Raw genomic sequence first — 24,170 nt, 5'->3', positions numbered from 1 at the left:
GAAGCAGCCGCTGAGACTCGACAAATCAGCCTTTAATACACGTTCCGACGATTTTTTTTCGCCAAGTCTTTAGCTAACGTACACTTTAAATATACATTTTCTTATAACGTAAAGCAGTATATTTGCGAATAAAATATAGCTAGCGAATTCTCGGAAAGAATTGGTAGGTTCAAGTTCAACGATCGGAACCAATGCCATTCGAAGGGGATCGTGCGATGTATCGAGTTGCCGAAACGATTCTATAATATTTCTCTAGAATTTAAATGAGAAACTCGCTTGAATAGCTGCAATCCGATACAACGACGAAGACGACGCGTATCGCTGGCGAATAAAACAGTCGTAAAACACGATCACTATATATGTATTGCAGTTGGAATATAGAACGGGGAGCTTGACGCGATTCGGAGCCGGCGAACGCGAGGAGGTGCGGATAGCTATATATGTTGCTTACACGTAAAATGAGCAATAGCAAAAGAGCGGAGGTCGCGATCGCGAATCAACGATGATGCGTGTGCGCGCGATTTAGCCGCAGCCGCGCACGGCCTTAAACCGCGATCGACGAGTTCTAGAAAAATACGCAAAGCAAAGGCCTGCGGCAAAGTCCAACTACTGCCATGATCCTCGATCGTAGACTTGACTTTTCTCTCTAGCTATGACGCGTCAGCGAGTTTCTTGCACGCCACGACCAAGACTAAATGTTGGGCCGAAACTCGAGCTTCGGATTTTCGCGCATAGATCGCTCGACGCAAAAACGCCTACGTGACTTTCGAACGCGCGCTAGGTATTAATAGTGCGCATGCGTTCGTGCCCCCGAGCTAATTTGAAGAGCCAATATTATGTCGAGGAAAATCCGCTCGAGGAAAATATTTGCAACGAGGCTTGCGGAGCGTCTTCGGTCGTACAGCAGCGCCCCCGGCTTGTTTGTCAACAACGAGAGCAACAATATTTATCACTGCGTAGCGGACCGAACCTACATGTGCGGATCGTCCGTTCGAGTCTGTTTATTCTCTATTATGCCAAGAATAATGACAAGATGATGCAGCTCTGTAACGAACTTTTTGTCTCGTATTCAATAGCGGTGTCATTATAGTTGAGAAAATTTGAGCTTACGTGTAATAGAGTAATTTGGTGAAAACACATTAAAATTTTCATTTAAGACAATTGTATTATTTTAAAGAATCAAATTTGCATTATATTATTTGTTGCAACTTTTTATGGCATAAAACTATAGGAAAATTCTTATCGAATTCCTAGACTATCTTTCAAAGGCAAATGCAAATACGGATAAGAGCGACGATCACGTACATATATATACTCGTGTTTAAGAATCTGGATCATTAAAAAAGTCAAAGAGGATCATGTATGCTCGCTTCAAATAGAAAACAATTTTTTTCAGGGGTAAATAAGTTCGTGATCGTTTCGAAATGTCCGATGATCTACAAAATGGCTTGCATTCGAAAGAATCATATGTTTATGAAAGCTCTTGTTCAGCATCATTTGCGAAAAAGTCACTGGGTTGAACTTTAGAAATGAATTATAAAAGAAAATTTTCGAGAATAAAACGAAGAAGTGACAAGTGCAACGACGTATTCATTGTATGCGCGAGGCGAGCTTATACGAACACGAATGCGCTTGCATGGAGAGATCGGCGAGTTCGATGTGGATATAACAAGCGAGTATTCTCGAACTAAAAAACTAGACGCACACGCACAGATCAGTGCATGTGTAGACGACAACGACGACGACGACGACGACGACGACGTCGACGATAGTTGCACATCTAATGCTGGTACAAAAGTGTGCGTGCTCCTATATATGCAATGCGCTCACACACAGACAGAGTTAGACATAGAGAAGCATAGGTACGTGTGGCTTTTGCGCTAGTGTGCGAGCTGCAGTGCAGTGCAGCAGCAGCGGCTACGGCTACGCCGGAGTGATTGACATTAGTAAGTATGCCAGGGCCGACCGCTCGCCGCTTATACATATACAGAGTCAAGCTGCGAGCTACTATCCACGCTATATGCAGGCTAACGCGAGCGAGCGAACGAGCGAACGAACGAGCGAACGAACGAACGAGTAAACGAGCGAGAGGAGGAGAAGCCGCCAGCCAGTACTACGGTGGCTGCTCGAGCCTGCACTCGGCAGTTTTTATACGTACATGCCAACGCCGAGCAGCTCGGGGGTTTCTGCCGCTGTGGCTGCTGCTGCCGACTCCGAATCATGTGCCCGGACGATTAGCAAACCGTTGCTCCAGCTACGTGACGACTTCTTCGACGAGACGAGCAAGACGATAAGTGTGGGCCTGAGCCCAGTGCCGGTATACATGCAGTGGGACTTTGTGCTTCGAGCGACCAAGCGACTAGCCGCTGCAACGGATCGGCTGTGACGAGGCAAAAGCTCGCGACAAATCGGTCGCGTCGCTCGTGTTGGCCTGCGCAACGGGCCTTACAAGAGCCCCTGGCCTTTGATCGTCTAGATTCCCCAACAGCTCGATGGCCAATGGTTGGAAGAAAAATCGGCCGCCGCACGCAGTTATTACTCTCGCTTTCGAAGGAACGATGACCTCTTTGTCGACGTCGTCACGTGCCCCGACTCCACTCTTAGCCTATATATTATTCAGTAGCGAGACGTAATCTAACGGACAGCCAACGACGCGTCTAATCACGTGTCGACACTTGAAAATAATATACACAAACATTGGCCTCTTTCTCTCGCTACTTGTGTGTATTATAAGCTGGCATTACATCCAAGTTCGTTCAACTCCTCGAATAGATACACTGGTTGCGACCCACGCAGCTACTGCGGCTGCTTATGTGTGTCAGACAACTCTCGCTAGCGAGTCGCCAAGAAAGGATTCGTGAAAGAGCAGCGAGCAGGAGCTGGAGCAGCCACAGAGAGACGAGTAAAAGTTCCGCGGCTCTTCTTCCTCCGCGCGATTCGCTCTCGCTCTCTCTCCTCGCTGTCTTTCTCTCTCGTTTTCGGACTGGGCACTTTTTTATATTGGCATTGGGCCTTATACGCGTTGTGTATCGAGGTCAGCGGTGCCACCACCAACGTATCGGAGAGCCGAGGCGCACGGGCCTGTCCTCTGCTTGTGCCGCCGAAAAATTCGCCAGTTCCGTGCGGCAGCTCATTCGGGTTCGGGCCTCGCGTGTACGCACATATATATACGAGTCGAGTAACGGGATCTCGGCCATCGCGCGTATTGTGCATTTTCGCGCATCCTTACCTATTGACAGCGGCCGCCCACCTACGCTTGATCTCTGCGTTATATCGTGTGAAAAAAATCATTCTCCGCTGACCGCACCGAGTTTTCACCTCTTTCTTCCAAGATGAACGTAAAACTCGTCAAGTTGTGTGATTTTTGCGGTGGATAAGCAGCGAGCATCGATACCTTTGAACAGTTAATTGTGATCTGTCGTGTTGCAATAAAAAATCAGTGTTCCTAAACGATGAAGACCACGAGGTGCCCAGCTCGCTGTGTTTTCACGATAAGCAGTGAGCCCTAGATGTAATAGTAATCAATTGAACCTATGAAAAGCTGCGGAGGAGTCTTCACCAGTGACTTTACCATGTGTGCCAAATTGAGCGTACTGCAAAGCAGACACTTAGGTAGGACTTTTGGCAAGTTTCTCTGCTTCAATTTATCTTTCTGTACTCTTAACGGTAAGGCTTAATCAGTGACAACGACCAAATGCAGCATTGGCGCTTTTTATCGGGCGAAATCTCGCGCCTTTTCTCCTGACAAAGTAAACTCGCGACGAAAAAATGTTGACATTACGAAACGTTTACCTTTGCCGATCCGGTTATCGCATTCAATCTCCTTCTTTGACATTTCTCTCGGCTTCCTTCAGGCCGTCATATCTAACGCGTAATTTTTCTTAACCGTGCAATGTACACGAATAATGATACGTACTCGCTTTACGTTGTTATCTGTCATTTGCTTGGCAGCAGCTCGGCAACGTATAACATAAAAATATACCATGGCTTGGTGAAAAATGAACTTGGTCTGAAAAAATGCGGACAGTGACAAAATCGAAGTACGCGCTGCTGAAAATTCAGTGAGTTTACTTTACAAGAGTCATCTCGCATTGTCAGAAGGCAAAAAATGTAAATTTAAAAAGCTCGACTCTCGCATCACTGTACGAATCGTCGTCGTGCGTATACTCGCGCTACTCTGACGAGTTTAGCGAACTTGAACTGCAGCGAAAACGATACTTTTATTTCTATGTTTTTTTTTCTTCTATTGTCACTATCACTAATAGCCGGCGGGCTAATGACTTTTGAGCTCGCGTCGCATCGACTCGAATGTAGGCGACTCACCTCGTCGATACGCCCGCAAAATCTATACGTCGACGATGTTTCGGCCTTGGGGTTAACGACATTTTTGCCCAGCTGCATGCACACGAGTTTTTTTCGGCTTTCGTAACAAATCCGTGTTATGACAAACGCGCTAATGCACGAGAACGTAGTGCCGTAGTAGAAATAGCTGTGTTGCCGAGCGATCGCAGCGCATGCGCAACTCGTACGTTTTATAAGCGAGCGACCGGCCGACTGGCGTGGTCGATTAGCTATACTTGCAGCTCGCGCAGCCTCGACTCGACTCGAGCTACCGCAAAACGTGACTCGCGAGAGGATCGACTCAGCGATTGCTCAATGTTGTTTGGCTTTGTAATAATTTGCTGCTGGCGCAGCTTTTAGTCGCGGATAGAACGAACCTTTACTAATTTTCCAATGGAAAATCGGCTGTTTGTGAACTTGAACCAGAGCGATTGCGCGATCGTTGCAAAAGAAGCGCGTCCTTTGACTCGACGATTGCAAAGTTTCATCGTCGTTCAAAGCTTTTAATATATATTTAGATGAATTGATTTATTCAGAGATTTCGTTACGAGCTACGTACAGACATACACTTAATAATATTCAAAGATAAATACGCACAGTGCGGCGTAATCCATTGGATTCTCGTTTCGATGACTCAATTAGTTGCAGGTGTTGGATCAAATACACTTTTGTTTTACTCGAATGATTCCAATGGAACATTTTAGCGGCTTATCGAGCTCGATAAGGCGTCTCTTAGCTAAGCGTTAAAAGAACGTTTTTACTTTGATGTCGTTGCTGCTTTTTCTCGCTTTTACGTTACACGCAAATATGATGGTGCGGCCGTACTTGCAAAAGAGCCAATTGTGCAGAGCTATCGGGCCGTCACGTCCACCTCCAAGTTCAACTAATCGAAATGAGTAGAATGGTTGATTGTTATTTTCACCTATTGGGTCACATTATCTAAAAACGATCCTCGGATCCCCAGAGTGAACTCATCGAGAGCAAGAAAGTGGGAAAAATCGACTTCACGTAATTTGAAAAGTCGTATTTCGAGCTTATGACACAACCATCGGCTACTATAATTTCTGTGCGCTGCGCTTGCAGCAGTAAGGAAAAGTGTCTGCGTGTATGCACGAGTGCTGCTTATATATGTGTGTGTGTGTGTGTGTGTGTGTTTGCGAGTGTGGTCGTATATGTGCGCGAGTAAGGCCGCTCGAGCAACTTTCACTCGCGAAAAGTTCATTGGCCTCTGCAGCAGCGCGAACTCAGCCATCTCACTCTCGAACTGCAGTTACACCACCGAGTCCTTTCTCTTTTTCTCGCTTGTGTTCGTGCGCGTGTGCGTTTGTACGTTTCTGTGTGGAGTAGTAGTGCAGTTCTGATGCAGCAACAACTGCAGGCTCTATTTCAATTTCTGCGGCTCTTATATATACCTGGCTTATTATTACTATATTTACGGGTGCACGAGAACGTGTAACCGGTTGATTTTGTAGCGCAGCACGAAGCACATTCCACCACATAGTACATGACTAGTTCCTGGTTTGATCAACTCGTAAATGTTATATCACCGCGTCCATTGCAATGATATGCGTTCAGTAGGTATGTTCACCGGCGAAGGTGCAATAGTCATTCGTTCATTCGTTCGGAACTTGAACAAGAAATTAACCAAAAATGTCCCACTGGCTGCGCGAGCTCACCTGCTATCGATATCAGGCTCGAATTGATACTGCTGAGGGTCGTTGCATCGATACATAGGTTTTAATTACAAAAATCAATCCGTATCTTCCTATTTTGTCTCGCTGAAATGACTTACGTAAATCTGTTACGAAGCAAGCGTCGTAAAAAGCTCTGCACGTATGCATCCGTTATTTTCAAAGTTTCAACATACCTTTACCAGAACGTAATAGATGAAAAAAGAGCCATGAGATTCGGCGCAGAGTCCGCTGCGGCGACAATGTAACGATTATCTAATCAAGATCTAATTACATCTTTCACCTAGCATTGTGCAGGCGAACAGATAAACAAAGCTCGCTGCGAAGAAAAATATTTTACCGGAAGATCATGACTATTGTAATGCAAGTACAATGAACCCGCGAGTTCACGCGGAGAAAGAAGACTCGGATCATTGCGAGCGTTTTGGTGCTCCTATACGTGGGAGACTCACTTTCACCATTATATGCACTCCGATAAATGCACTGCTTGGTGCTCTGCCGCTGTGCGTCCGTGTGCGCCTCGTTTTGCCGTGTATATAGCGCACCTACACATGTTTAACGTGAAAAAACGCGATAGAATTACCTACTTTTTTTTCAACTCACCGTTACGCGATAGGACGCACATTGATAATCGCGACGTTTCCGCCCCGTACTTTTTTTCTTTTATTATCGTCCATTGTCGAATTCGTCGACTTTTTTACAATAAGCTAAATGTCAAGGAACGATTGTACTGTTTAACTCTGACTCGTTGAAATTTCTCTTGCATCCGAGTCAAATGAAAGAAACGTCAAGTTCGTTTGTCGGGGATCAATTTTTCACTTTGTACACGTGTTGGTCGAGACGCGAATTGGTGAACTCAGCAAACATGCCTCAGATAAACAAAACAGCTTGAGGTCAATTTTGTTGAAATGCCATTATTAAACTAAGTGCAATGTCATTGAATGAACTCAAACTCTGTGTACTTGTATATTATTTCAAGTAGTGAGCAAATTTCATTGTCACGCCCGGGTTTTATCAAAGCGACGAAAATACCTACGCAGTCGCGGAAGTTGTGTAAGTCGAGAATGCGCAAATTTGCGCACGCTATCACAAATCTCTCGCGCTTATTCGTTGCGCCCCGAGTAAAGTGTCACTTTTATATAATGCACTTAATGCGCGCCTGTGAGTGTATACGCACACGCTCGATCCAACGCTATCCACGATTCATAAGTGCTCCATCTCTACCCAATATGAAGCTCCGATCGTTTCATTTCCGATCGCGTACTATCATTTCCATCGAGGCATTTGAGTGTTCATTTTTATAATGAACCGAAGTTTGACTATGCTGAGCTATACTTGATTCGGGTCACGTATGATAATAACCAATGATTAAGCCAAAAGTACAATAAAGTAACCCGAAAGGAGAAAAAAGCGACGAAATCGCTGCGTTTCCAATGGAATCTCACCACCTACACGTGTATATAAAGCAAACCACTTCCTACTTCCGCCCCTTACATGCATTAACTCACTTCCTATGAGTAAATATGAGCGAAGACACACTTTCTCTTTATGTATCGCACGGTGGCTTGTCGAGTGCGAAAACGAGACTATACATGGAAAGTATATGCGCCTCGAGCTGCATAGTTTGCGGCACTTGTATATGAAAACTTGGCGCGCCTGCGCGCATGATCTATCAGCGTTGAAAAATTGAAAAAACGAATAATTTCGTTTATTCGACAAAGTCTTTTACATCTTTATTTGTTTTAAAGAGAAACAATTGCATCGCGCAAATAGCAGAGTCGACAATTTTACCTTTCTTAACGATAACGACGCTCCCATCTTTGTCTGCGTTTTTAGAAAGTGCAGAGGAGCAGAAGGAGAAAAAACAAATCTTTCGAAAATAAAGTCCAAGCTCGATCGCTCGATAACAATCGTGTGTTTATCGATGAGTCAGCGAACGAAAAACAAGAAGACTACACGATATTCGCGTTTGGGTCCTTTGAAATCGGTAAAATAATACAAAGGCAAATGACGCGGTAGAGCTGCACTTTTTTGTAGAGTCGATCATTACGGCTGCAAGATCTGGCGCGTGGGGGATTAGTGCAGCGACACTTGGTATATACTATCGAGTATATAACATCATATTATATATGTGTGCCATCGTAGTTTAATTAATTTCTCGCGGGATATTTCTCGACGCTATTATAGAGAAAAGAAACGCATGATACCGGCAGAGATGCACGTACAGGGCGCATCGCGCGTTCTCTCGCACACAGACAACACACACACACACACACACACACAGATGGACGCAGGGAGAGCTAGCGAGAGTTAGCAGAGTACATGCTATATGGTTACGCAAGCGAGTGCACAGAGTAAAGCACACTGCACATAGCGAGTAGCGCCGCCGTCGAGCGTCGAGTCGATGCATGCGCTCGTGTAAGTGTGCACATGCACATATTATATATATATATACGCGTGTGCAGAGGCGCGAGAGTTGAGACTGCTGACCTAGATACGAGCTCAGGGGGCAAGGACCCCGACGAGAGCCGCCACCGCCACCGCCGCTGTTTAATAGCGCTGCAGCAGCTACGTCGATATTGTCGACTGCCAGCCAACCTGCAGCTTGTATTATGTACAGTATGTATGTATGTACGTACACACACCGACGGAGATCTGCGATGCGCGCAGTGGTGGGGAGGCTCGGCTCTCGTCGTCGCCAAGACTTTGCGAAAAGAGCTCGCACACGTGCTCTCTCTCTCTCTCTCTCTCGCTCGGCGTTGTATAAGAGCGACATCTGGTGCTTTTAATCACAAAAGCCCAGCTGCATTATATCATGTGTATGTCAAGCAAACCGTGCTGCAGAAGTGCACTCGACGCTAGCGGCGGCTATTGAATTTTTATACCCGCTCTAGCTACGTCTATGTGGCTGCGATGTGCATTCTTATAGCGACATAGGGCCGTCTTGAAAGAAGAATTGCGCTCGATATCGCACCATCAGTGGCGGCTTCGTTTTCGGCTTTACCTACGCGCTCTCGTCTTGACGTTGCTAATTATTTTCTCCCGCGTTTGCTCCTGCTCGAGGGAAAAAAGAGGATAATTAATTAGTTTGGGAACGCAACGAGCGACTTCCTTCTCGAGCAGCTTCTTCAGAAAAACTTTCATGCAAATTAATTTCAGAATTCATTTCATTATGTGTTTAATCAACATGTGCTTCAAGCTGTGCGAACGCATAGTAGCAAAAGTTCAACAGATCGTTGCACAACACCGGCCAAATAAGCATTCTTCGTTGGCGCGAATCTCGCACAATGGACGAGACCTTGGCAAAGTGTTTTAGCGTACGCACACAGCTATATACGCACGCACTCGTGCGGCTGCCTAGTTATAATGTGGCCGAGTATTAGCATGGTGCTGACTCGAGGCTGCTGCGCGCGACAAGGATAGGAAAGCAGCGAGGGCAGTGGATTCCGTCTTGATGCAGTGTATCCCGTGCCTGTATCGTCGCTTAGCCATTTAGCATAGAGCTCGCGACGTACCGCGATTCACGCGACTGATCCGTCCATACCTCGGCGCAGTGGGGACTTTCGCTTTTTTCGCGCCTGTTACACGTGTATATGAGTATCTGCGCGATTTTGCGTCACGCTGCAAGTAGGTATTATATGCTCGCCCAGATACGCGTAGCGCTCCATGTAATACACAGCCCGAACAATTCAGAATGAAAAAACTCGCTTTAACGAAATTCAACCGAGTGTAAAAAAATGATGATATAACGATTATAATTACGCGTAAAAGTCACCGAAACGAAAACAAACGTCGTTACATGTAAAAATGACGAAACATATTTGCTAGCCAACAAAGTTTACATATGAACGGCGTTCGCGCTCTTCTAGAGCATGGCACTCGCACCAACTGTTTTTTTCAATGTAGCACTACTTCTTTAATTCACTCTGAGAAACGCGCGTGGCGCTAAATCTTTACGATCGTATCATGGGATTTGTAAAAAAAATTTATTCTAGAAAATAATCTACTTTTAATATTTCATCAAGAGCAACAACCCAAAACGCAAATAGATACATAAATAAATACAACGCAGTACACGTAGAACCCCAACTTGGCTGTTTTTACACTACGAGTTGTTGCAGAATTAAAGGCCTTATTATAGTCTTATATGGTGTATACGTAATGTATGCCATACGTAGAGCCAGGCAGCAACGATTTGCCCTCGGCATGGCAACACAACTCGTTTTTTTAAAAATTTGCGTAATCGTGAGCGTAAGCAATGTAAAAAATTTTTTTCACGCCGAGCAGACCTCTTGCGAGGGGTTAAGGTCGTACCATTTTTATTTCCCTCGTCGACATTCGCACTCGATCATTTGTAGCTGCCCCCCACCCTCTAACTCTCTTTTCTTTATTGCGATTATGGGTAAATCCTGCTACACCATTTTCGTAATGATATACTGAAAAGAGCGAGTCAAAGTCCATAAGCACCTGATTGGGGTAGTCGTTGCGCGAGTTTTTTGTGACTTGTCATCGAGTAATCAAGGCAACAAAAATAAGTGAGCTGTGACAAAATAATTATTCCATTGTTTTGTCATAGTTTTCACTTAAATATGAACCATATATATTTATATTCAAAATTACTGTTTTAATGCGTTTTAACTTCTTTCATTCTATTTGTGCGCTGCAATAGTACTTATTACCAATTTTAGTATTTTATCTGTACTTGATGTTTTTTATTGACTCATTACTTTATATTAAAGCTGATCTTTAATTGTGTTACAGGAATTATGACCCTTACGAGCAGCCCGTGTGAGCTAGACAACATGAGCTTGTTTCAAGACCTTAAGTTGAAAAGGAGAAAAGTCGACTCTCGATGTAGTAGTGACGGTAAGTCAACTAATTTATCCTTTCGTTTTCCTTCATGATCCATCTCTATTCCATCAACCAATACTTTTTTGCGGGTGAACAAAAAAAAAAGAATAATTGTATCTCTACGCTATAACTTGATAACCCGATTAAAATATTCATTTTCAAAAACGTATTCCCGAAACATTTTTAACTGATTCGGTAACACTTCAACTCGCCAATAATACTGACATGAACTATTAGACAATATCGAGTTTAAATGAACTGCTAGTAGCAGTTACTGTAGAGTCCATTACTAGCCCTCTACAAGTGGGATCGAAGACATTGATAACTTCCTTTAAATAATCAAGATGGGACATGGCATATATTTGTTAAATTTTCACGTAAGTCCAAACGTTGCATTATCGATTTAAATGGTTGTCTGACTGTAGAGGAAATTTACTACTGATCTTATCTAACGCTTCTCTAAGTAGAAAGATATTAATCCGGTCAGGCAATGCAATTAATTTTGCTTCTTCAAGTTTTTCTTCGTAAAGTCACTCGTGCCTCAAAAAAAGCTCATTACTTTGCCAATGGAATCTGTAAAATTCGTTTGTTTAAACTTAAAAATGTTGAGAAAAAAATACTCGCTACAAGTTTTACACAGCGAAGATGTTAATCGTTACATCATCAGAAAGTCTTACATAATCCATTGAAAAGATCAATATGCCTCTAAGTAAGTCGATACACAATCGGGCACACCGCTCGTACTTGTCTGTTGAAAATCTCGCTAAACAAGAAAGAGAGAGAAATAAAAGCGAGTCATATAATAACATCTTTGTATGCGCGATCGTGGAAAGACTGTCATAATAGCGAGCGAGAGAAAAAACCAACAGCGCGAGTGTCCTTTCGACGCGATTGTGGCCTCGGACTGCGGGTTCAACGGCATTATCCGAGGCGAACGACTCACAGGCGGCATTTCCGCGCGCATACGACGCGCAGCTCGCACAACGCGCACGATCTATAATGTATAACGCTTACTGCGCTGCGTTATGTGAGGCGGCCTCAGGCGTATTCGCCACTCCGTCATCGGTCACGTTTTTTTTCTTTACCCATAAAATGCTCGATAATTATCATTCATTGTCCTAGACCGATCTATGATTTCACATATCCATCTTTCCTCTTGTTTATACATCAATTTTTTTCCATGTTTTTTTAAAAGCTTCGTTTCTGAAGTATCAAATCGATAAATTTAGTTTTATCCACGGTTTTTTTTGTTTCATTGATTTTTTTACGATCGATCGAGTATTTTTAATTCTTCAGTTGTTTAACATTTAAAGAAAAATCGCAATTAATCGGAGCTAACTTTTTCTATTTACCATCATTCTTGTTCAAAAAATGACGAATAAAAATTTTAACTATTGATTTAAAAAATCAATACCATAAAATGTTAATATGATACCATAGCTTGAGTAGATAAAGTCACATAAGAAAATTTCGTTGTTTTATTACAGAGTAAAGTTTACATTAGATAAGAAGCTTTCAGTCAACAAAAAATTAAATTTTTTTACTGTCTTATGAATAGAAGCAGTTGCAGAAAAAAATGTTTAGTTGAAATCGGTCATGAGAGGAAACAAACAAACTTGATTAGCTGTAAAAAGCGAAACAGTGCCAAAATTCAAGGCGAAAAGCGACAACAGTTTTCAGAGAGTAAGTCAATAGTCTGCCGCAGCGATACGAATTGCCGCAAGGCTCGGCCAACTATCGCGGTATATAGACAACATCTCGAGCGAGTGAATTTATAATACAGGCTCATTCACAGATCGCGGCGCATATAGACGTGTAATCTCGTGTGCGTACAGGTCGTCGTCGAAGCGGCGCTCGGTGCAGTGGCCTTGTCAGCTGCATTCCTTCCTTGACCTACACAGCTCGAGCTACTCTTATGCACTGCCAGCGGCGACTAGAGAGCACTGCATTATAAAAACTCACAGCGGCTAGCTACGTATAGGCGCGTTTAATAATGATAATAATAATGATAATAATGATAACATAAGACGCAATTCTGCTAAAGCGCCTTCCGATGCCTTTAGGGTTTCACTCGGCTCGAACTGTTGGATGCTCTGACGCATGAATATAACGAACGGTCGCTGGCGGTGCATCGATTGTTCCGCCAAGAATGTAAGATCCGATCGATCCCGCGTAATATGTAAAGCAAATTTTAGCACGGATCCCACAAGTCGTGCGCACGTGCGAGCTCGTTCGTGGCTTTATGGCGACTTGACAGAGCGAGAATCATTAACGAGGCCGAATACGCGCGCTACATTGTATTGGTCAATATAGTATAAACGATTTTTCAGAGACGTGCCACGAGCCGAGCGTTATCGCGACCGTTGAACTTGAGAATTCGTCAGCGGAGAATGAATAATCAAGCCGCGTTGCTCTGCTGTCCTTCAAATTTTTCGTGCGAGTACTTATGCCGACCAACCAATTCCTCGAGATCTTTTCTTTGTGCGAATTTCTCATGTGTATTCTAGTAATCCTTCAACCTTGAATGTGCTGGCGAACGCGTTCCGGCACGTGTACAATGAGTCTTTTTTTCATTTTAACTGTGGCTCCAGTTATTGGTCACTACCTTAAAATACGTGGTTAAAAAAAGTCTTATTTGAGCAGTAATCGCTTGTGTAGATCATTGATTCCCGACAAATTAATGCCGATGACATTTCAGTTTAAGGCAAAAAGTGAAGCAATTTTTAATAGATTGTCGACCGCGTTTACCTATAACGCAACAAATGAAACGATTTGCTAATTATTGAAAATATCTAAATCCTAGCTTTTTAATTTAATCATTCTATTTATTCACAATTTTTTCCCTTATTTCCGCTTGATGAAAAGAAAATGTAATAAAATTTGATATATGACAAACCATTATTTCCATGACAGCATCGAGTATCGTGAGCGATTCATGCGAGAATGAAAATGTGAACTCATTAGTTTACATGGGCAATTCAGCAAGTCCCCTTAGTAATGGGAGCGAGCCCCATAGCCCAGACGCGGCATTAGCGATGGAACCCTGTTCGAACCGACGTCCTTCTCTTTCCTTGTTCTGCCAAACCAACAGAATAACGAGTGCCTTTGCTCACTTAGGGGAGAGTGTTGCGGATACGTCGACCTCGTCACCCGATGCCAATATGCCTGGTTCGCCGCTCAGCGTCAAGGTCAAATCCGAATACTTGCGGGGCAGTCCGAGTCCTGGCAGTCGAGAACCACCGCCATCCAGTAATAATCCTGCCACCACGCCTCAACGGACGAAGCAGCAGCAGCAGCAGCAACAACAACAACAACAACAACAACAACAACAACAACAGCAACAACAACAGCAGCAGCAACAGCAGCAACAGCAGCAACAGCAGCAACAGCAGCATCAGCAGCAACAACAACATCAGCAACAACAACAACAACAACAACAACAACCACAACAACAACAGCAACCACAACAAAAACAACAACAACAGCAACAACAGCAACAACCACAGCAGCAGCAACAGGACAATAATACCTTGACGGAACGAGCGTCGCCAGACTCGGTTTTTCCCGATCTTGTTGTCACGAGTGCCAGTGGTAAGATGCAACTGATCAATGCTACTACACAAGTAGACGAGAAGCTGCAGCTACAGCAGATTCAGGTGCACAAGCAGCAACAGCAAATGTCACAACAACATCAAAGATCTTGTACGCCAGCACCAACTAGGTAAATTCAAATCAATAATGCCCCTTGAAAACATAAAAACAAAACGCTTACAAAACATTTCTCATTCTTACTACAGATCAGCCCCTCCTTCTCCGGCGTCGTCCACGCCGATGAATTCGCATGCGCACCAGGAGTCAACGGTGACGTCTCAACAGCACAGTTCGCCGGCGGTAGCCGACACTCGACCGGAATTACCATCGTCGGTTTCTGCTGGGAACGCGAATAATCTCGTCAGTTTGCAGTGCAAACAAGAAACTGGTGATTCAGTATTCGACGGTGGTGGAACGAGAGGCGATCCCACGCCGACATCTGCTAATAATTCCTCGATCACTTCGACTCTGACTTCGAGTCAGAGCAGCATCGTCTTCACCAACAGCAACGGCATTCAGCAACCAAGGAACAGTCCAACGTTGCAATACAGAGCCAGTCCTAGTCCCAATGGTCACGTGCATCATCGAAGCTCCCCCCGACCGAGGCTCTCTCCACATGGACCAAATCAAATTTTCAATCATCCCCAATTTTGGGCTGGCAACAATGTCACGAATTTCGCCACTCAGAGGTTGATCAACGGTGTCATTAGCAATGCCGTAAATTTCGTGACGGGAAACGGTCAGCACTTGACAACTACCAATCCTCAAAATAATGGCAATGGATCGACCAATCCTAATAACAGCGTTTGCTCTCTGAGTAAGTTTTTATCTCAGCTTTGCTCATAATTATTAGATAAAAAATTGATAATCTTGAAGGTGATATTTTTAAACTTTTATTTTGGGCTTTCTTGGGAATTTGAAAACTTTCGAGAATCATTGCATGAGTTACGAGAAATGAACACCCATATGCACTCGTCTGATAGTTGCACTTATTTAAAAAAGAAACTGCATAACTAAATTGATTGGATTTGTATCGACTACGTGCTAAAACTTTAAATGGATTACTTAGAAAATATACTCAAACATGAACTCATGAGTATCTACGATGATTTTTACAGATGAGAACATGAAACCACCGGCGCAACGAGCGGCACCTGCGGCACCTCGACCATCGCCTACGGTGATAATGGGCGAAGTCGGGGGCGTGAGAACGATGATATGGTCATCTCCAGCAACAGAACCAACGCTGCCGCCCCCTGTAGTAGCCACACCGAGCTGGCCAGCTTCGAGCTCGTCCACTTCCAATGCTTCGTGCTCATCCAACGATCAGGAATCGGCAGCCCAGCTGCTGCTAAATCTCGGTCAAGAGGCACGAGGGAAACCACCGCTACCCTCGCCATCGTCCCAATCTAGTAATAATTCATCCTTGTCAAACAACAATCAAAACTCCAACAATTCGGGCACGTCTAATTACTCGCCTGGACCGCCTCTAAACATGGAAAGGCTTTGGGCTGGTGATATGAGTCAACTTCCGGCTGCCCAGCAGATCCAAGCCCTAAATCTGACTGCCTCGGGTTCGCAACAGCATAATCAGCAAGTTGCGGGTGGCCAACAGTGGGCGAGAAACGGAGCGATGGCAAGGAACGATGGATCTGTGTTGGCTGTCGGGATACAACAACCGCATCAGCCACCTCAAACGCCTCAATCGGATCACGACGAGGACGAAGCACCGATGATATGTATGATTTGTGATGACAGAGCAACAGGATTGCATTACGGAATAATAACTTGCGAAGGGTGAGTAAAAGTAACTTTTAAATTGACGCAAATGAAAAGATATAAGGCAATCGTTGACGCGTCTTTTTCTGAAACAGATGCAAGGGTTTCTTTAAGAGGACGGTACAAAATAGACGCGTCTACACTTGCGTAGCAGATGGAGGCTGCGCCATCACCAAGTCTCAAAGGAACAGGTGTCAGTATTGTCGATTCAAAAAGTGTATAGAGCAGGGCATGGTACTGCAGGCTGTCAGGGAAGACCGAATGCCTGGAGGAAGGAATTCTGGGGCCGTGTACAAGCTTTACAAAGTACGTTCAATACTAATCAAAAGTAGCAATAAAAAATTCAACGCTTAACTGCAATAGAAATGATTAATTGTCGATTATTCATGACCAATAGGTGAAATACAAGAAGCACAAGAAATCTCAGAAAGCTACTCAGGCCGCGGCAGCTCTTGGACCGTTGACTCCAAATTCTGCCCCTGGTCACGTAGCCAATGCTCTTCCAGTGAATGGTACTGCAGCTGGAAGGCATCATCCTCAACAACATATGCCACAGCCGCAGCAGCAGCAGCAACAGCAGCCCCAGCAACAGCAGCAGCAGCCCATACACAACCAGCAACAGCATAATCTACAACAACAACATCAACAGCAAATGCAACAACAGATGCAACAACACCACCAAGCTCAACAGCTGCCAACGGCGGGCTTCGGCCATCCACCCAGAGTCAGTTCAGGTGGCAGTGAATCGGGACAACCGACGCCGAGTCAGCCTACAACGACTGGACAACCGACGACAACGGGACATCCGGGTGTCACCCATCTGGTGAATGGAACGATACTGAAAACTGCCCTTACCAATCCCTCAGAAGTGAGTCAGCAGATGGTTAATCTACCACGGCGCCTACTGTAGATAGAAAGAAACACACGAATAATTTATTGCACGTTACATTTTACAAAATTTGTCCAACCAACCTAAGCACGATAATTTGATCGATTTGATATTTGTGACACTAACAATAATGAATATAGTTAAGAATGCTTATTTTTATTTGTATTTTTTTATTTTTTTTATTTTTTATAACTGCCTTCAATAATTATTCTTTAAAAACAAAGCTCACCGCCCTAATGATATCTATAGAATATTTTTTATTTTTTTATTATATTATTCTTATCTTTATTTTCTTCATTTTTATTTTTTATTTTTTATTTTTTTTACCTATAAAAAATTGATGGACCAAACAGTGAAGCCGCTTAAAACGACTTCTGATCAGTCGAGTTACTTTTGACTCGAGTCGAAATAGGATATACCGATATTTTTCAAGCATGACTAAAAATTGAAGCGCGTTTAAAAGTAACTCGTAAATGATAAAAAACGAATTAAAACATAATTTCAAAAAATATTAGTCACTAAGGCAATACCTCTAAATCCCAACGCTCGGTAGTTTTACGTGCACGAAACCAATGCAGTTAATTAATTTTTTTGCCACGAGGAAGAATATTCGAGCAATACAGGGAAGTTTAGAACGATGCGCTTACGTAAGATTGTTATACCTGAAAGTTTGGATGAATGAACCTCAGTGGCAGCGATTTTACTTTCCCAGAGATAGCACGAGCCATAAACAGGCGCGTATGCATGTGTGTGTGTGTGTGTGTGTGTGTGTGTGTGTGCGTGTGTGAGTGTGCTGCATGCCCACGAGTCATGCACAAAGTTGCGTAAGGAATCAAGGTTTTTTTTAGCGCCACGAGTATGTGTGTACGCGCGCGTGTGTGAGTGTGCGTGTGTGTGTTTTTATATGTGCGTGCCTATAACCTGATACGTTACGAAAGTAACCAATGAACTGTGAGAGGGAGCGAAACTTTTGTTGACGAAATAAACTTTTTATTTATTGATTACATTTTTCAAGATTGGATTATTTTTAAACTTTGTGAACGCGTAAAAAAGCACACGTGAAATATGCGTAAAAATCAAAATTTGCTGATCCACCGTTGTATTGTAGTTGAAAAAAAACCAAAGACAGTAAAACGGCTAGTATTTGAGAAAAGCTAGAGCCCAGACTAAGTGATTCAGGTGTAAAGAAAAAAAAATGCATTGGAAAAATTCCGCTACTTGTCTCGGGCACGCGCACATGGCATTTCACTTGACACGACAATACAAGCGGCTGCAGCTCGCACGATTGCGTGACCGATTGAATTTGAAATGCGTGTCGGCGCACTTTCGTCTCGTTCAATTTCTCGGTCAGGCCATTTCATCGGATAAATAATCGAGACACCGACGAGTCCGAGAGCCGCGAAACTACCTTTTTCGTCGATTGCGGCGAATTATCTCGTTTACATGTAACAGGTAAGAGGCCAGCGACGCGACGCATACGTACGTTATAGTTGTTGAAAAAAACAAGAGGAGGAGCGGGCAGATAAAGAATCGAGCTTGACCGCCAGGCCCGCGCGAAGGCAGCAGCTGCTGGTGGACTGGAGGCCATTGCCAAAAGTGAAACCGATAATAAGCTGCGTTCGCTGGGTGACCGAACTCACTTGTACCGATACTGGCCGCGTACACGTTTTCGCTTTCTACAAACTGATTTAATATGTGTGCCACCGCATCGTGTCAATTACCCTTTAGACTGTATGAATAGTAATGGCTCGAAACGATAGCAGCCGTCGCGCAGATATGTAAATGTAATGTTGTGTGCGGTAAACGATGTATCCATACAAAATAATCCGACAAAAATTCGCCAACAGCGACTCTATTCCGAGCGGAAATTATGCCACTGGATGTCGATGAACTCGCCAGATTAGAAGTAGCATAATCACTTTCTAACGACTTAATCATCGCTCCGAACTTCTGACCTATGAATATCGAATGAACAAGTGACATAACAAGCGGCAAATAGCATACTAGAAGCAAAACCTGCTCCTGACTTCTCGCGAGCAAAAAATAAAATAAAATAAAAGAGAGGGAAAGAGGAGAGACAGAAAGAGAGACTCTAACAAAGAGTAAAAATTCGAAAAAGCCAAGGACGGTTGGTTCTTCAGTTTGATACTTTCGGCTATGCACATGTTTATGCCTGTATGAGTATTTGTGTGTTTGCAAGCTGCGCTCCGAATTCGGCGTGTTTCGTAACTCGTGAAAGTATTATATATCCCATACGGCCGCGAACGGACACTGACCCCACGAATACCCGTACTTCGACACACACACACACACACACACACACATGCTCGATGCGATCTGGGCTGCTTCGCTAAAAGTCTGTTCAAATAAAATTTCGCCTTCTTCTGTGCTTGTGTATGTGCATGTGTGTGCAACGTCCTTATACTTCGTGATCTCGTACATTTCCGATGCCAGTTTTTGACTTTCGCTTTCGATTTTACAAATATAATTTTTTAGTTTTTACATACAAAGCTCAGCCGTTTGAAAAAGTTGTTAATTAAACAAAAATTTTATGATAAATTTATGTTAAAATAGTCAATTTCAAAGAAATTTAATATTAGATTAATTGTATACAGTATTTCCCAAAATGAACTTGAAATTCGATGTAATCTTATGAAAAAAGAGACAAGATTTTCCGTATAGCGCTTGAAAAACAAATAATTATAATAATCATGAAATGAATATAAATAAATGAAAAGGAAAAAATTAAAAAGTACGGAGTAAGTCTGAGTCGGAAGGTTGATCCTAAAAAATAGAGACTAAACAGTTCAGCTTGCTCGACTAGGTGAACCCTTAATACCTGACTATTTTCTCCATAACAGTAGGCAGTTAAGCATGCACTAGTCAGTAGTGTTACATCATATCCTGCTTGACACTTCTAGCCCTGCAATTAGAAATGTATAAAGATTATCGTCGATCCATTGCTTGCACTCACGGTAGAAGTACGTCTGATCGACGAGCACGTCTTTAAAACACGGAATTGGCTTTTCAATGAGTTACGGAACTAAGGCTTTTCTTTTTATGCAGGTTTCGCATTTACGCCAGAGGCTAGACAACGCCGTCAGCAGTTCACGAGATCGAGCTTTTCCTTATGACAATACGAGCATGATTCAGGCTCTAATAGATTGTGACGAGTTTCAAGACATCGCTACGTTACAGGTAAAGTAAATTTTACGCGATTTGACGAGGTAAAATCGTACAAGCGTTGACGCGATCGGATATTTACAAGAATTTACTTGGCTTTGCAGAACCTGGGCGATCTACTGGACAACAAGAACCGCGAGCTGAGCGAGAAGCTCTGCCAAATCGGTGACAGTATCGTTTACAAACTCGTCGAGTGGACCAAGAGATTACCGTTCTATCTCGAGCTGCCGGTCCAAGTTCACACGAAGCTGCTCACGCACAAGTGGCACGAGCTACTGGTCCTGACGACCTCGGCTTACCAAGCGATACACGGTCAGCCGCCCAAGGTCTTGAGTTCCGGTCACGACGACGACAAATGTGAATTCATCAGCGAGGTATGCTCATTTACTCCTCGACTTTTCACACTTTCCACTATTGGCATCTTTTCTTTTGCCCTCCATCAGGTCGCGGATAACATGTATACGTTGCAAGCGTGTCTTTCACAAATGATGGGCTGGCCCATAACGATGGAACAACTGAAGCAAGACGTTGGCCTCATGATCGAGAGGATAACTTGCGTCACAAGTACGTTTCGCAAAATCAAGCTGCGAACCGAGGAGTACGTCTGTTTAAAAATCATCATCTTGCTTCATGGTAATTATTTCTGCCTTTGCCCTATTTTTTGGCTAAATTTACAAATGCAAGTTAATAATTTATGTCAATTTCTCAAAGAACCACGTTCCTTCTCCCGGCGAGATACGGCTGACTTGGAGCAGATACAAGTGCGCTATAAAAACTGCTTGAAACACTTTGTCGAGAGCACCTATCCCAATCAGCATAATCGTTTTAACGAACTAATGGGACGGATGAGCGAAGTAAGTGTTGCCCAAAGTTTGTTCGCCACCAAAGTATGAATGCCACCTTAGCCTCGTTTATTGTGATCAAAAAAATCGTCTTTTTATTTCAGATACAAGCGGCAGCGGGCTTACTGCTCGAGAGCAAAATGTTTTACGTTCCTTTCCTCTTGAACTCAGTAACTCGATGATAATAAGCTACAGCTATCATTGAATTTCACCACAGCTCCGGCGAACTCACCAAAAACTTCGCGCGGCACCGAACGCCGAATCATGCGGTTATACAATGTAAATATTTATAAATATTATTATAATTACTAGAGTATAATAACTTATACGTACATTATACATAGTAGATAGATAAGGATTTTTAAATAGCCGAGTGAATGGAAACGATTAATTGTGTATTGTATAAAATTTAAGCAAAAGTGCAAAAGTGAATGAAAGATGATAGAGCGAGTTGTGAATCAATTAAATACGGCGCAAAAATTAAGACAAACAAGCAAAAAAATAACACACGATCCAGTGGCATGTAACGTCAACCAGGCGAATCGTGAACACACGCGAAAAAAATTGGCCCGAATTAGACAAATATTCTGGTATACATTTTTGACGTTTACGAGAGGAATGATAAACAAAGATTAAAAATGAAAAAATGTCACGAAACAGAAATGGACTGAATTTTTTTATTATCGAAACTAAAAGACTATATATTATGCAAAAAAATTAATATATATTATATATATATTATACATAATGAATATATATTTCTGTACGCAGTGAAAAGCAGAATAACTTACTACTAACTTTGTTGTGTGTTCACAATTAAACATAATTATTCTAATTCGATGGTTAAACACATGGCTTATAAGCATAAAGTTATCGTGAGTTTTTGTGTTCTTCTACACGATCCCTATAAGAGTCTCCTTAAATCGAGAGATCTCTATAGCTCCGACCACAATAAAAATACACAGCCATTTTAAAGTAATACATATATATTATATATGTATATATATATACATATGTACATATAAGAAATTACCATAATTATAAACATTGTACAACAATCGTATAACAGCACATACAAAAACAACATTTGATCGCTCATCATTCAGGAGAATCATGTACGCATGGATGCGCAATAATAAATCCTTTTCAAAACTCACATTTTATATACACATGTACGCACATACGTACACAACATGCAAGTGTCTGTGTAATTGTGTGTGTACGTACGTCTTGTACAGCAAAGTTATTATTATACATATTTATGTATATTACGATATGATATTATATATAGATGGATAAAATTGACTCTGTTTCATAAATGTCAGCGTCCTGGGGATACCACAAATGTGTTTAATTTATATATAATATGAATAATTATATATAATATGACGATGATATGATACGTGCGCAAAATTTCATCCGGACTAAAAAAAAACTAAATTATGGCTGCCACCTCGATAAATGTACATATATATTATATATAATACATATATAGTACATATATATTACATATAATGATATATATTATATCGCTAATAAAGATTTAAAAAATCGTTATATAAGCATAAATATATGTTAAATACACTATTATTATACATACACACAAACACACTCATTAACACTCGTACACAACTTTTTGCGTCGAGAAAAAATTTAGTAATAATCGTAAAGAAAACGTTTCGTGGTTTCGTAGATATAATGACTTTTGAAAAACAAAAAAACTCATCAACTTTCACTCACAAACATAAACATTTACAAATAAAACATAATGTCGAACGCGTGATTGTTACCATTGTTCATTACATTGTAATATTGTTGTTAATATGTTTGTAGAACTTAGTTCTTTAAAAGTAAATTTAATGAAAAGAACCGACTGTATTTCCTGTTTGACTCTTTGTGGAGCATGACAGGAAATAGAAGGTCGAAAACCAACGTAAAGTTACCAGCTGCTTATTGTATAATTATATTATATATAAATACATTGATAATTAAATATACTGCCAAAGTGAATTGTCGGCCTTACTAAAGAAAAATCGGTCATTCCCGCAAATTTTTGAATTTATTCAGTCTATAAATTTCGAATCGCCACATGCCGACAACGCATCTCTATATTTTATAAAATAATTTGTTTCATCAATCTTTTTTTTCCTTCATTTTTTATCAATTTGAAAGTCTGAAGAAAACGCATGAAAACGAGAGCTAATACTTATAATATAAAATTACATATTATGAAATATAAACACAACTACACATACATAATCGTAGACTTTGGCGCATAATAAATGTTTATGATGCATATATATATATTATATTTTGGTATATATAGGAAAAGAAAAACAAGCATCTCTCCATTTTACTCGATCGTATAAAAGATACGCGCTTATTCTGTCGCGGTAAACCTTTAGCTCGCTCGGCGTCGATTTCGTCAGATTCTTCCTTTTAAAAATGTGCTGCAAATAATAAATAACCCGTGCACCAGAGTGTATAAAATAAAAACGATACATGTTGATATTTTAGCTGTGAAGCTTTGTGAAAATGGATGAAATGCATTTTTAAGCGTTGCTCATGCTGGACTCGGACATTTGTAAAAATATAAAAATTGGCAGTAAAAACTTAATTAAGGTAAAAAAAAGTAAAAATAAGTGAAAAAAAGAGCTATGCGATATTTTTGATACTCGATTATATCTAATCGAATTCAAACAATAAAAAAATTTGAGAGTGAAATTTTACATATGATTAAGCGAAAATAAACTTGTCACAGCTCATGCGTTGGCAAGTTGAAATTGCCTTGACTAATAAACGTTTTTATCTTAATGAATCACCAAGAATTTTGGTACATAAGTGATATGAAATTGAGAAACAAATCAAATTTAGACTAAAAAGTGAGCCCAGCATAGGCAAAGCAACTTGTATATAAACCATATTATAGCCGCGCGCGATCAACGTGATATCACGGCGATTATTTTTCAGAAAAAAAACGTTCTGCAAATTTACCACGATGAT

At 41.9% G+C, this 24,170-nt stretch overlaps 1 protein-coding gene across 1 annotated transcript in view; it reads left to right on the top strand.

The window, feature by feature from the left end:
- LOC106652710 (hormone receptor 4-like) overlaps positions 1-21,772 on the top strand; it is a 93,030-nt gene extending 71,258 nt beyond the window's left edge. The window contains exons 2-13 of the mRNA XM_023458798.1: positions 10,794-10,898; positions 14,001-14,215; positions 14,297-14,604; positions 14,681-15,291; positions 15,593-16,271; positions 16,349-16,559; positions 16,651-17,121; positions 20,209-20,340; positions 20,430-20,699; positions 20,769-20,958; positions 21,037-21,179; positions 21,272-21,772. Of these exons, the coding sequence (XP_023314566.1) occupies positions 10,799-10,898; positions 14,001-14,215; positions 14,297-14,604; positions 14,681-15,291; positions 15,593-16,271; positions 16,349-16,559; positions 16,651-17,121; positions 20,209-20,340; positions 20,430-20,699; positions 20,769-20,958; positions 21,037-21,179; positions 21,272-21,349 (3,408 nt within the window). The 5' untranslated portion in view covers positions 10,794-10,798 and the 3' untranslated portion in view covers positions 21,350-21,772. The remainder of the gene's footprint in view (positions 1-10,793; positions 10,899-14,000; positions 14,216-14,296; positions 14,605-14,680; positions 15,292-15,592; positions 16,272-16,348; positions 16,560-16,650; positions 17,122-20,208; positions 20,341-20,429; positions 20,700-20,768; positions 20,959-21,036; positions 21,180-21,271) is intronic.
- The last annotated feature ends 2,398 nt before the right edge of the window (positions 21,773-24,170 follow it).

Source organism: Trichogramma pretiosum, unplaced genomic scaffold, assembly GCF_000599845.2.
Source record: "Trichogramma pretiosum strain Unisexual culture from Peru unplaced genomic scaffold, Tpre_2.0 scaffold100, whole genome shotgun sequence".
In the NCBI taxonomy this organism is placed as follows: Eukaryota; Metazoa; Arthropoda; class Insecta; order Hymenoptera; family Trichogrammatidae; genus Trichogramma; species Trichogramma pretiosum.
This window is presented reverse-complemented; position numbering and strand designations above follow the sequence as displayed.